At 39.7% G+C, this 12,089-nt stretch overlaps 1 protein-coding gene across 3 annotated transcripts in view; it reads left to right on the top strand.

Moving 5' to 3' along the window:
- ecd (ecdysoneless homolog (Drosophila)) overlaps positions 1–10,994 on the top strand; it is a 32,830-nt gene extending 21,836 nt beyond the window's left edge. For all 3 annotated transcript variants that reach the window (XM_069885507.1, XM_069885508.1, XM_069885509.1), the window contains 6 exons: positions 261–346; positions 2,423–2,529; positions 7,185–7,392; positions 8,941–9,008; positions 9,237–9,451; positions 10,723–10,994. In XM_069885507.1, the coding sequence (XP_069741608.1) occupies positions 261–346; positions 2,423–2,529; positions 7,185–7,392; positions 8,941–9,008; positions 9,237–9,451; positions 10,723–10,929 (891 nt within the window). In that variant the 3' untranslated portion in view covers positions 10,930–10,994. The remainder of the gene's footprint in view (positions 1–260; positions 347–2,422; positions 2,530–7,184; positions 7,393–8,940; positions 9,009–9,236; positions 9,452–10,722) is intronic.
- Positions 10,995–12,089: the final 1,095 nt, after the last annotated feature.

Here is a 12,089-nt window from a genome sequence, read left to right on the forward strand (position 1 = left end):
CTCTCCTCCTTCACTCTTGCTCTCTCACTTGTTTCTCATTTCCCACAATCCCAAAAGTGGTCCAGTGATCATACTGTTGTCTTTAATTATTGGAAGTACACCTTCAGAACATGCAGACAATATAGATTTAAGTTTACAAAGAGATTTGTGGCTGGAGAAAGCCTTGGAATTATAGGCAACTAAAAGACTGATGTTAAATAAAATTCTCCCACATTTTTTAATAGCTTAATTTAAGAATGAATCTGTTTATATCTTAACAGGGAGAACTGGAAGGTTCTGCACGATATAGAGAATTGCTCCAAATGGCAGAGATTTATTTCCAACAGTCTGTCACCAGACCCAAGAGGTATAATAGCTTGACTAGTACACGGTGCACTGAACTTCATAGGACTGGACTGAAATTCAGTCCATGATACAATTGCTCTGATTTACCCTCCCCCAATCACATTCAGCATGCCGTCTCGTGCATTTCACTGACAATAGAGATGGCATCTTAAAATTAGGACCCGATTCCTGAAGGCTTCTTGGGCTAATTGTGAGTAAAGACACCTGGAAAGCATCCACAATTCTGAAACATACAAACCTTCGATAAAATTAGCTATCAACTGCTTTCTTCATTTTCTTGCTGCCTTTGCATGTTTACAAACCTTGGATGAGTTTACTGAAACACACTAAGATTTACAGTAATAGTTTCAATCCTGCCAGGTGCAGTATCTGTGTGGAATGGTGCACACAATAAACCTAGCTGTGATGAAATTGAAAGAACTCTGAGGTAAAAGAGGTAGCAGGTTTAACACATGCTCACTTAAGATGCTCTCATCATTCGGTTTGGAAGGTGCCAGCAGGAAAAGAGAAGGTCTCGATAAACCAGTTATATATTTTAAATTTAGACGTGCAGCACAGTAACAGGCCATTCCAACCCATAAGCCTGTACCACCCAATTAATCTACAACCCTCGTACATTTTGGAGAGTGGGAGGAAACCAGAGCACTTGGAAGAAACCCACGCAGACACATGGAGAATGTACAAACTTTATACAGACGGTGGCAGATTTGAATACCATTCGCTGATGCTGTGAAAGCATTGTGCTAACCACTATGTTAACGGTGCTGTCTGTTATGGGAGAACAGAGCCAAGTAAACTCAGTCTGAGCCATTATGCATACCCCAATCAGCACTAAACTGTTTGCATTCTGTGACGCTTCATTACCTTATTATTGCTGTTTGGGTATGCATAATGTCTCAGACTCTTGGCTTTAACCAGAGAACACCCCAAAAGGTAAACTTAAGATGATTTTAATACCAATACAACTCTGACGGTATATTTGTAATGACAACTAAGCAATTTTAATGCCACATCTTTCAAATTGTAGATATAATGCAGACTATTGACCAATCTAAATTTTTTTGTGTGTGAGCTGATTTTTACTAAATAATAAGTAAAAAAAGAAACTCAGACACTACCCAAAGTAAAAACTGAAAAATTCAACCCCTTCTAATAGACTAATTCAGACTCACCCCCATGCCAGTTTCATAGGACATCGTATGTCAATTACAGCCTGTGAAATGAGGGTTTCAAACAACATTGAGAGTAACAAAGGTTAATATTGGCCACACAATGTAGGAATTGGTATTCCAGTATAACACCATTTATTAAGTTATAATTTTTTTGGATCTTTTTGACTGCATTTGATTAAGTTAACGGACCGTGGGGTTGTTAATTTGCCAACATATTTGCTCCTCAATGTTAGAAATAAGTTTCAGTACACCCTTGGGAGGATGCCTGGGATTTTGCTGGCATTGGAAATGTTTGGAAGTATCTAAATTTAAAAAGTATTGAGTTCTTCAATTGTTATGTCTTTTTTCACCAATTTAGTTTAAGACACAAAAATATATTGGTATAAATATTACTTTACTGTTTATCTTCTGGAACATAGTTCCAGGTTAAAGAACCTTTATAATTACGGTTGATGCTATATAAAAGTCAACCCCATATTTTTGGCCCAACGATCTGGTATTTTCCACTTGCCTATATTTGGCCCCAATGGCCACCCGCTGGAGCTCCTGACACCCCAAACACAGATTCTCATCTCAGCTGTCCAAGCTCCCAATGCCTAACTGTGGACCCTTGCCTCACCTGCCCACACATCCAAGCTCCCAACATCCCGAACACAGTCTTACCACCTGGTGTTGGCTGCCCGCTCATCCAAGAACCCAATGCCTTGAATGACATAAGTAATTTCCGCGGTCAAAAGTAGTATGCATGTAATAATCACCCCCTAAATTTTACCATAAAAATTGGTCCACGGAATTTGACATGCATATATGTTTTCCTTTTCACGGTGTTACTGTTGGAATTACTAGTTGTTGATTTAACACATTTTCTTTTACTTTAGTTATGAAGTCTTTTATTCTCTCCTTAGTTCATATACTCTATGCCCTGGAGAGCAGGTTATGCAGCTTTTGCAAACTCAGTCTTATAGTGTGGAAGAACTACAGAAAGAAGCAGAGAACCTCCCTCCAGAGGATGGTGAGTGAATTTGAGCAACAATGTCTGAAGAGTTGATTCATGTGGTCACGTCTGGGGCCCGTGTGGTGTTAGATCGGGAGCGTGGGGTATCTGAGGGGACGGTGGATGAGTTTCTGTAATGGTGGGAATCCTAGCATTTGCTGATAGTGAAAAGCGGAATTTTATCTGAACCTGTAAATTGTCTGCAACAGAGAGGTAGTATTGATTGCATATTGTAAATGTTTTACAGTACAAATAGTATGTTTAGATATAGTTGTGTATAACTTGCATAGTTTTGTCATGTTATTTTGAACTTTTGTATTTTAAGGTTGATGCTATATAAAAGTCAACCCCATATTTTTGGGGTTAATGGTTCATTCAATCATCGAACCATTACAGGGAGGCAGTTTGGTTCTGTTACGAACTGTGTAACAAGCAGCAATGGACTATAGTCTTTTAAACTATTCTTAATATTAAATTTATCCCCAACTCTGTGTGTGTTATATCCAAACCATTACAGTCCAGGCCAAAATCTAGAAAGTTACCTCAGTCTTTTAAATTCAGTGTAGACCTTTGAAATGTGATGCCCAGATTTAATGTTGACCTGATGGGAAGACTGGAGTTGTCGCTGCTACAGGCTCATGAATTCTCCTTGTGTTTCCTTTGAAGAAATCTCCATCCACACAAGCTGTAGTCATAACATTCTTGGTCCTTTTGTTAGCGAGACTCTAATTGGGCAGCCTCCATGAAGCGTCCAAGACCTTGGCACAGGTCTCTCCAAGTGTTAGTCGCACTCAAAATGAAGCACTTTGCTTCCCAAAAGACCCTCTTGGCACAGTCATTCACAGAGCAAGCTTTGCTCTGAATTCCACAAAAATGACTGGCCACAAGAGCTGCTTTAAAAAGCTGTTTTCTCTTCAGCTGTCAGAATGGTACTCCCTTGTGATGGTGCTTGTGTGAAATGTGAAATGTTAACTGTGACCATTCAGTTCCTACTGTCTACTATCCCTTACAGTGATAATTGTATACCACTAAAACGGGAGCTCATAATAGTTCATAGTACCTTTATAAAATATTCTGATCAGACATGACCTTTTTTAATTTCCTCTAACCCAGATTTTTTTTAAATCCTTGCATTTATCCTCTTATTTGAAGAGAACAAATAAAACCTTGCTTTCAGGCTGTGTATTCCGGACCGTAACCTTACAATGCAAGTCATATTTTAAAAAATCCTTCCTTACCATTTGGCAATCCCTATATGTTAGTGACCTCTAATCCTTGACCCACCCATCATTGAAACCAGTTTCTCTCAATTTATTATATTTAAACTGCTCAAGGTTTTGAACTCCTCTATCACTGTCACAAGGATTGTGATATGGAGACTGATCGTTCCCTTTGAACCAAAGACACTTTAAAGGCCATGAAGTGCATGACTGATGGAGTCTAGAAATCTGAGGCAGGCCTCTTAGAATTGGGGGCAAAGTATTGATGTGGATTGAGAACTGGCTGGCAGGTAGAAGACAGAGTTGGAATAAATGGCTTGTTTTCTGAGTGGCAGGCGGTGACCAGTGGGGTGCCACAGGGATCTGTACTGGGACCCCAGCTGTTCACAATTTACATTAATGATCTGGATGAGGGGATTGGATGTAATATCTCCAAATTTGCAGATGACACTAAGCTAGGAGGGGTTGTGTGCACGGAAGAGGGGGTCAGGAAGCTCCAGCGTGATTTGGATAAATTGAGGGACTGGGCAGATACATGGCAAATGCACTACAATGTGGATAAATGTGAGTTTATCCACTTTGGTAATACAAACCGGAGGGCAGATTACTATTTGAATGGCAATAGATTAAGAGATGGGGAAGTGCAGAGAGACCTAGGGGTACTTGTACATCAGTCTCTGAAGGCGAGCATGCAGGTACAGCAGGCAGTTAAAAAGGCAAATGGTATGTTGGCCTTCATATCAAGAGGGTTTGAGTATAGGAACAAGGATACCTTACTGCAGCTGTACAGGGCCTTGGTGAGACCCCACCTGGAGTATTGTGTGCAGTTTTGGTCACCTTATCTAAGGAAGGATGTTCTTGCAATGGAGGGAGTGCAGAGGCGATTCACCAGGCTGATACCTGGAATGGCAGGAATGACTTATGAGGAAAGATTGCGCAAATTGGGATTGTACTCGCTGGAGTTTAGAAGATTGAGAGGGGATCTCATAGAGACCTATAAAATTCTGGCAGGACTGGACAGAACGGATGCAGATGGGATGTTTCCAATGATGGGAAGATCCAGAACCCGGGGCCATGGTTTGAGGATAATAGGCAAACCATTTAGGACCGAGATGAGGAGGAATTTCTATACCCAGAGGGTGGTGAATCTGTGGAATTCATGGCCACAGAGGGCAGTAGAGGCAGGTTCATTAAATCTATTTAAGAGGGAATTAGATCTATTTCTTCAGTATAAGGGTATTAAAGGTTATGGAGAGAAGGCGGGGACGGGGTACTGAACTTTAAGATCAGCCATGATCTCGTTGAATGGCGGAGCAGGCTCGAAGGGTCGAATGACCTACTCCTGCTCCTATCTTCTATGTTTCTATGAGGGAAGCCATGAAATGTTTGGGGTTCATGGGATGGAGTGTTGAAGATCTGCATTCATTTCAAAAAAATAAACATATACCAAGTCGTATTTAGAATCATTGATAGATGTTTGAAAAACAAATGTATCAGATACTAAAGCAAATAAATTGATGCTTTTAAAAGGCAGGCTGACAAATGTGAGGAAAAGGGGCAAAAATAACTAAACAGAGATTTTGATGAGGAACAATGGGAGATTGTTCATGTTTAGCATTAGTACTTACATGGAGAGAGGGCCAAATGGACTGTTTACAGAATGTACATATCGTATATTAAGGAACATGCAGAATGGGAGGATGTATGGAATTTATTCATTAATCAACCATAAATTATTGAATGATGTAAATGATCAATTCTGAACTACAGAAGATCAGAGTCTGTGCATTTTAGAAACATAGAAGATAGGAGCAGGAGTAGGTCATTCGACCCTTCGAGCCTGCTCCGCCATTCAATGAGATCATGGCTGATCTTAAAGTTCAGTACCCCGTCCCCGCCTTTATATGTCTCTATGAGATCCCCTCTCAATCTTCTAAACTCCAGCGAGTACAATCCCAATTTGCACAATCTTTCCTCATAAGTTATTCCTGCCATTCCAGGTATCAGCCTGGTGAATCGCCTCTGCACTCCCTCCATTGCAAGAACATCCTTCCTTAGATAAGGTGACCAAAACTGCACACAATACTCCAGGTGGGGTCTCACCAAGGCCCTGTACAGCTGCAGTAAGGTATCCTTGTTCCTATACTCAAACCCTCTTGATATGAAGGCCAACATACCATTTGCCTTTTTAACCACCTGCTGTACCTGCATGCTCGCCTTCAGAGACTGATGTACAAGTACCCCTAGGTCTCTCTGCACTTCCCCATCTCTTAATCTATTACCATTCAAATAGTAATCTGCCCTCCGGTTTGTATTACCAAAGTGGATAACCTCACATTTATCCACATTGTAGTGCATTTGCCATGTATCTGCCCAGTCCCTCAATTTATCCAAATCACACTGGAGCTTCCTGACCCCCTCTTCCGTGCACACAACCCCTCCTAGCTTAGTGTCATCTGCAAATTTGGAGATATTACATTTGTGGCAGATGTCTTGTCACCTGATTCCCTAAAGCCTATATCCACTATTTGCTGGACACAGAATGCTGGACAGTTACAGCTCCAGCAACATTTGAAAAGCTCAACCCCATCCACACTATGTAATATTTGATTGGCATCCCATACACTATAAATATTGATTTTCTCTACACTGGAACAGTACAAGCAGTCCATTGTTGTTGCTCAGACTCTTCTCACAGCACCTCTGAAATTCGCAGGCTCCTCCACTTCCAAGGATGCTACCACATGCAGGTTCTGCTCCATGTGACAAAGGTATTGCCATTCCTCCTCACCAAGGCTAAATCCTGCAACTCCATACCCATGAGCACAATGGAGGGACATTCCCATGGAGATCCTGCAAACTGCAACTTTACAAGACGACATCTACCCTGTCATGCCCTCTCAGATAACTTCTTGTTCATCTAAACTTTAAAACAAAATCATTTAATAGAGGGCGCACAAAATCAGTGAACCGGTGCGGACTCGAAAGGCCAACATGGCCTGTTTCCGCTCCTTAAATGGTTATATGGTTATAAATATAGATATCATTAATTCTATTTGCAATTGGACAGCCCTTTTATCTCAGATCTCATCTGGAAACACTTCCATTGCTAATAGGTACTCTTATGGGCTCAAGAGCCATATTTAAATTTGCCATGAAGGATATCCTTTAGCATTTCTGAATGGATTGCATCAGGTAGCCTAAAAGGTCATTATATTTTTCATAGCTCTATATTTTTGCATTCACATGAGGATGAAATGAAAAATCCATCATAGTCCCATAAAAATTTTTTGAGATTATCGTGCTGCCCTTTCTTCATTTAAAATCTGTCAAGTAAGGTTTATCTTTGCAACTTTGCTCTCTTGTTTCAGTGGGAAGATTTGTATGAATGCTCTGTGCCACAATGAGGACATGTGATTCACTGCTATCTATGACCTTCACTTGTTCTGCTAGATGATAGTTGGTTAAATATTTCACTGGAGGAGTTGGATCAGATGCTGGAGGAAGCCTCTGGAACAAAACTGCTCAAGTCCACCCCAAAGGAGGACGAGGAGGAAGAGGAGGAGGAGGAAGAAGAGGATTACGATCTGCAAGACATGACTAAATGTATGAAGGCATTCATATCCAAGGTTTCCTCACATGAAGGAGCAGAAGTGCCACGGTATGGAAAAAAGACTTGCATTGAAACATCAGAGTGTGTGAATAGGATTCTTTGACCTAAACATTATTATGCTGTAATTAATCTGCTTATTAATTTTGTTTAAATTTACTATTTGTAGCTGCAATCCGTTGAGACTGCTTAATGTTTATAAAGGTAAGTTTTAGTCGATAAGATTTTTGGAGATCCAAGTTAATGACCATGAGTCAGAAAGCAGGATGGAGTTCAAGAATCTGGTTGTGTGGTGCCAGGACAACAATCTTGCTTTCAATTTCAATAAGATTCCACCTGCATTGACTTCGCCCATCGTTATTGAATTAAGATCTACCGGGACCAATGCCTGAAGAGGGCGGACAAAATCAGTGAACCGGTATGGACTCGAAAGGCCAACATGGCCTGTTTCCGCTTCTTAAATGGTTACATGGTTATAAATACTTTAAAATCACTGGTAACTGGTACCTGTGTATTTTGCCATTGCTTGAAACTTGTTCTTTACAATGCCTAATACACCTGAATTAAGAATAAAAAGCTTAAAACAAAAAAACACTGCTGTACATACACTGAATAAATTAGCATCCACCCCACCCCCCCACACACCAGTTTACAGATAACTTTGACTCGGGTGACTTACTAAGCAGGGATAAGGAGAGACTCAGAGAGTCACCCCAACGGCAAGCAGCATCAACCAGCTAGCTCTTCATCCTGAGAGACGCCATTGCTGCTTCACACAACTTTATTCAAACAGCTGCTATGAGCAAAGGACGACCAAGGCCCTCCGCTAGCTGAATATTTGCTCCCATCTTCACCAAAGGTTTAGTGTTATTTCACAGAACATTTACTTTTATAATTTTAACTTGTGTATTTTTATCGATTCTTTTTATTCTTATTTATTGTAATTTTTAATATTTATTTTACTCAGTTTTTTTTTGCCAGTTGCTTGAGCCTGCTGGTCGCTTGAATTCTGGTTACCAGAGGCTTTACTGAATTGTGAAAATGTTTCCTTCTAACAATTCTTGTTTTCTCTTGCAACTGATAATGTCGTTGACATATCAATAAAAACATAAAAAGTATTTCTGGAGATGAGCGAATTGCCTGACAAGTGTTACTCTAATGTTAAAACTGGATTGTATCTATGTCATTTAATTCAGTTATACCTTCGTGTTTAATATGAATACTTCCTGTATAGTGCCAAATGATCACTGGTATCCGGAATTCAAGTAATTGGCAGGCTCAAGCAACTGGCATGTAGCACAGAAACAGGCCCTTCAACCCATTATATCTATGTTGTACCTATCTACGCTAATCCTGTATAATAGAATTTGTCTCATAGCCTTCTGGGAAAATGTGAATCATCAAGACATAGTTGTTTATTAGTTAGGCCAATATATTTGTAACATTATCTTGATTTATGAGTTTCCAATCTTACTGATCAACTCATTGTTTTGTATCCCATTAAAAATGGCTATTAAAACCATATCAAAAGTAGGTTATCACAAATATTAATTTTCAAAATAATCAGTCTTACAATGCTGCACATTTTCTTTGTGTCAGGTCTTCAGCTAGCAGTCAAGTTCAGTTTGATGTGGACTCCTTCACTAATGCTTTGGAAAAGATTCTAGGTAGGAACTTCAGGTGATGGCACCTCACAGATGTTTTACCATTCCTACCTGTTTATTTGAGTTGAGAATCTTTAACAAGCAAAAATAGGTCAATGTTTCAGCTGCAGACCCAGAATCTGATGTTAACCTGTCACTCCATACATCGCTGAGCATGCTATTTCTGTTTGTAATCTACACTTCCACTTCAGCTGCAGTGCCTCATTAAATTATCCTGGTCTTGATTTACAGGAGTTAAATCAGATCAACTTGATTCTGATGATATTGAAGAGGAGGATGATGATTTATTGGACAGTGGTGAAGAATTTCTTAGCAAAGAGGAAAATTCAGAGGAACGTGTGTCTGCAGCAAAGACATTAGAGAATATCCGAGACTACATGGACCAGATGGATCGGGAGCTGGCAAGCACCTACATTGGCAAAAGTTTTACCAAAGTCACTGGTCAGGTATGGTATCTGTAAAAAGCAGTCATTAACATGTGGATTCTTGCAAAAAGAGCAACAGGTTCCTATCACAGAACACATTCATGATTGACCGAGAAGCAGTTCTGTACTTTTTATGTTGCCTAATAACCAAGATTATAACTTTATTCAGATTGATTACATCTTTGTAATTCCATTTGTCCCTGTGCATGACTGGAACTCCTGATCCACGATCAGTTCCTGCTTTCCTCTGATACTTGTCCAAATGCTATCTCTCTTTTCAAGACTGTTCAGCATACTCATCAACTTTTTTGTGTTCTGAAACCTCATTGGGAAACATTTCTGCCACCCATAAAGACACTTCAAATTATCTGTCCTTCCTTGGGGAGCACTGTTAAAAATGTCTGTTAAAATAGGCCGGTTTAGAAATTGTGATGTGCATTGTCTACTTGTGTTTAAAGCTAATTGAAAGGGAACAAAAATGTTAGAATTGTCTCTTACTGTCAGTAAGAAAAGATCTTGGTTCACGTATTTATTTGTGGATGTCGGGCAAGACTAGCTTTTGTAGTTTATCCAAGGTTGGATACAAGTCCGATGCCTTGCTGTGGAACTGGATTCCCACAAATGCCTGACTGGGTAAGATGGCAGTTACCATCTCTGAAGGGATTTTTAACTCCAGTACATATCCTTCATAATCAACTTAGCTGTGAATGCTTTTAATTCGATTTTTTTTTTCATTGAATTATTTGAATTTGAGTCCTTCTGTGGGATTTGAACTCTTGATGCAGATGAAAGTCTTGTCCTCTTGCTTACAGTTCTATAACTTGACTGTTACAGTAGCTTCATCCATTTCCCTTTAGCTCACAAGCAGCACAGTTAGGATATCAGTTAGTGCAATGCATTGACTGCGAAAGCGAGCTGGGTTTGAATCCAGTGCTGTCTGAGGAGTTTGTAAATTTTCCCTGTCTGTCTGGGTTTCCTCCCACCCTTCAAAGCGTACTGGGGTTGTAACTTAATTGGGTGGCATGTGGCCGAGATCAGGAAAGATCTGTTATCGAGGTTCATGTCTAAATTTAAAATTTTTAAATTGCATGTCTTTTTCAATAATTCCATCTCCCGACAAGCATGTCCAAACTCACCATGATCAGTTCACTCTTAGAGACACCGAATCTGAATTTGTGATAGCCCAAAATAAATTTAATTTTCCAACCTGATTGCAATAATTCTTCACAAACTACTCTCCACAAGTACGCATACTCTGCCTTATTTGGTGCTTTCTATTTGATATTTTGCAGGTTGATCTGAACAACCCTAACCTCACCAAAGCTGCAGAGGCGGAATCAGAAGATTATTTGAATACATTGCCTGTGGATGTGGATTTGAATCTAGTAGAGAATTTATTAGAGTCTTACAGCTCGCAAGCTGGCTTACCGGGGCCTGTGTCTAATATCTTGCAGAGCATGGGGCTCCGACTACCAGATAACAAAGACAATGCCACGTAAAAGTGTCATGTAATATATCGGCGCTGTCGGGTAAATAAGTCTTCAAACAGATTTTTATTATCCAATCTGTTGCACTTGAACTTCTTTTGTGTCTGGTTCCAAATTCATCTACTCCAAGAATTGTTTAATTAGCGACAAGGAGGTTTTAAAACTGACTTTGGTGTAGCTATCCTTTTTCATTTTTTTGTTGAAAAAGTACTGGAATCAGAGAGAGTGTTCACATTTTCATATTGGAACATTTTACTTTACATCTTGCAGAAAATATTTTTGTAGCTCTAACTAAATGAAAACTAAAACTACAGAACTTCCAAATGTTCTTGTTAAGATTATAGATTATTTGACTTTAAGGAATGAGCAGAGTATCAGGTAATGTAATCAGTTTGCAGGATAATATACACCTTCCAGCATACTTGTGTTCCGTTCGGGTAAAGCCCATTTGAATTATGGAAATTCACCTTTACAGAATTCATAAATCACGACTCAACGATATGGAATAAAATTCACTCACGGAATTTATAAGAAAAGTAAATATTCCCCAACTTGCATTTCTTGATGCATGGACAAATGGTGTGGATTCACATTATGGCAAGATGCATTTGTCAAGGATGTTGGTTGATTTGAGCAACTACTGTATATCGTTCAGGACTTGGCTCCCAAACTACTCTTGTCCCCTACTCTAGAGTTTATTCTGTTTCCTTGCTGCTTTCAATGTTTGTGGGGATTTTTTTTTGTTCAACGTGGAGGAGCACTGATTCATCAGCTGAGGGAAATATCAATTGATGATCAGGAAGTTTTCATTCCCTCATTTTTATTTAATACTTATCTGCAAAGAATAATCCTTTGAATGAGTTGCAATGTTTAAAAGATGTACACCAGGGAGAATGGCTCTTCAGCCCATCAGGTGCTCGCCAACTGCCATTTACACAAAAAACTGCATTCATCCCATTTTTTTCCCTCCCTATGTGCTCATCAACTCCCCCAGATCCTACCATTCACATACACACTGGAGGGAATTTACAAAAAACCTACCAACCCTTAAATCTTGGGGATGTGGGAATAATCCAGAGGTAACTCGTACAATCCCCAGGAGAACAAGCATACTCTACCCTTAACAGTAAAGCACCCTAGCTGACTTCACTATATCTCAGAAATACTAGATG

The sequence above is a fragment of the Narcine bancroftii genome, chromosome 6 (assembly GCF_036971445.1).
Source record: "Narcine bancroftii isolate sNarBan1 chromosome 6, sNarBan1.hap1, whole genome shotgun sequence".
Classification (NCBI taxonomy): Eukaryota; Metazoa; Chordata; class Chondrichthyes; order Torpediniformes; family Narcinidae; genus Narcine; species Narcine bancroftii.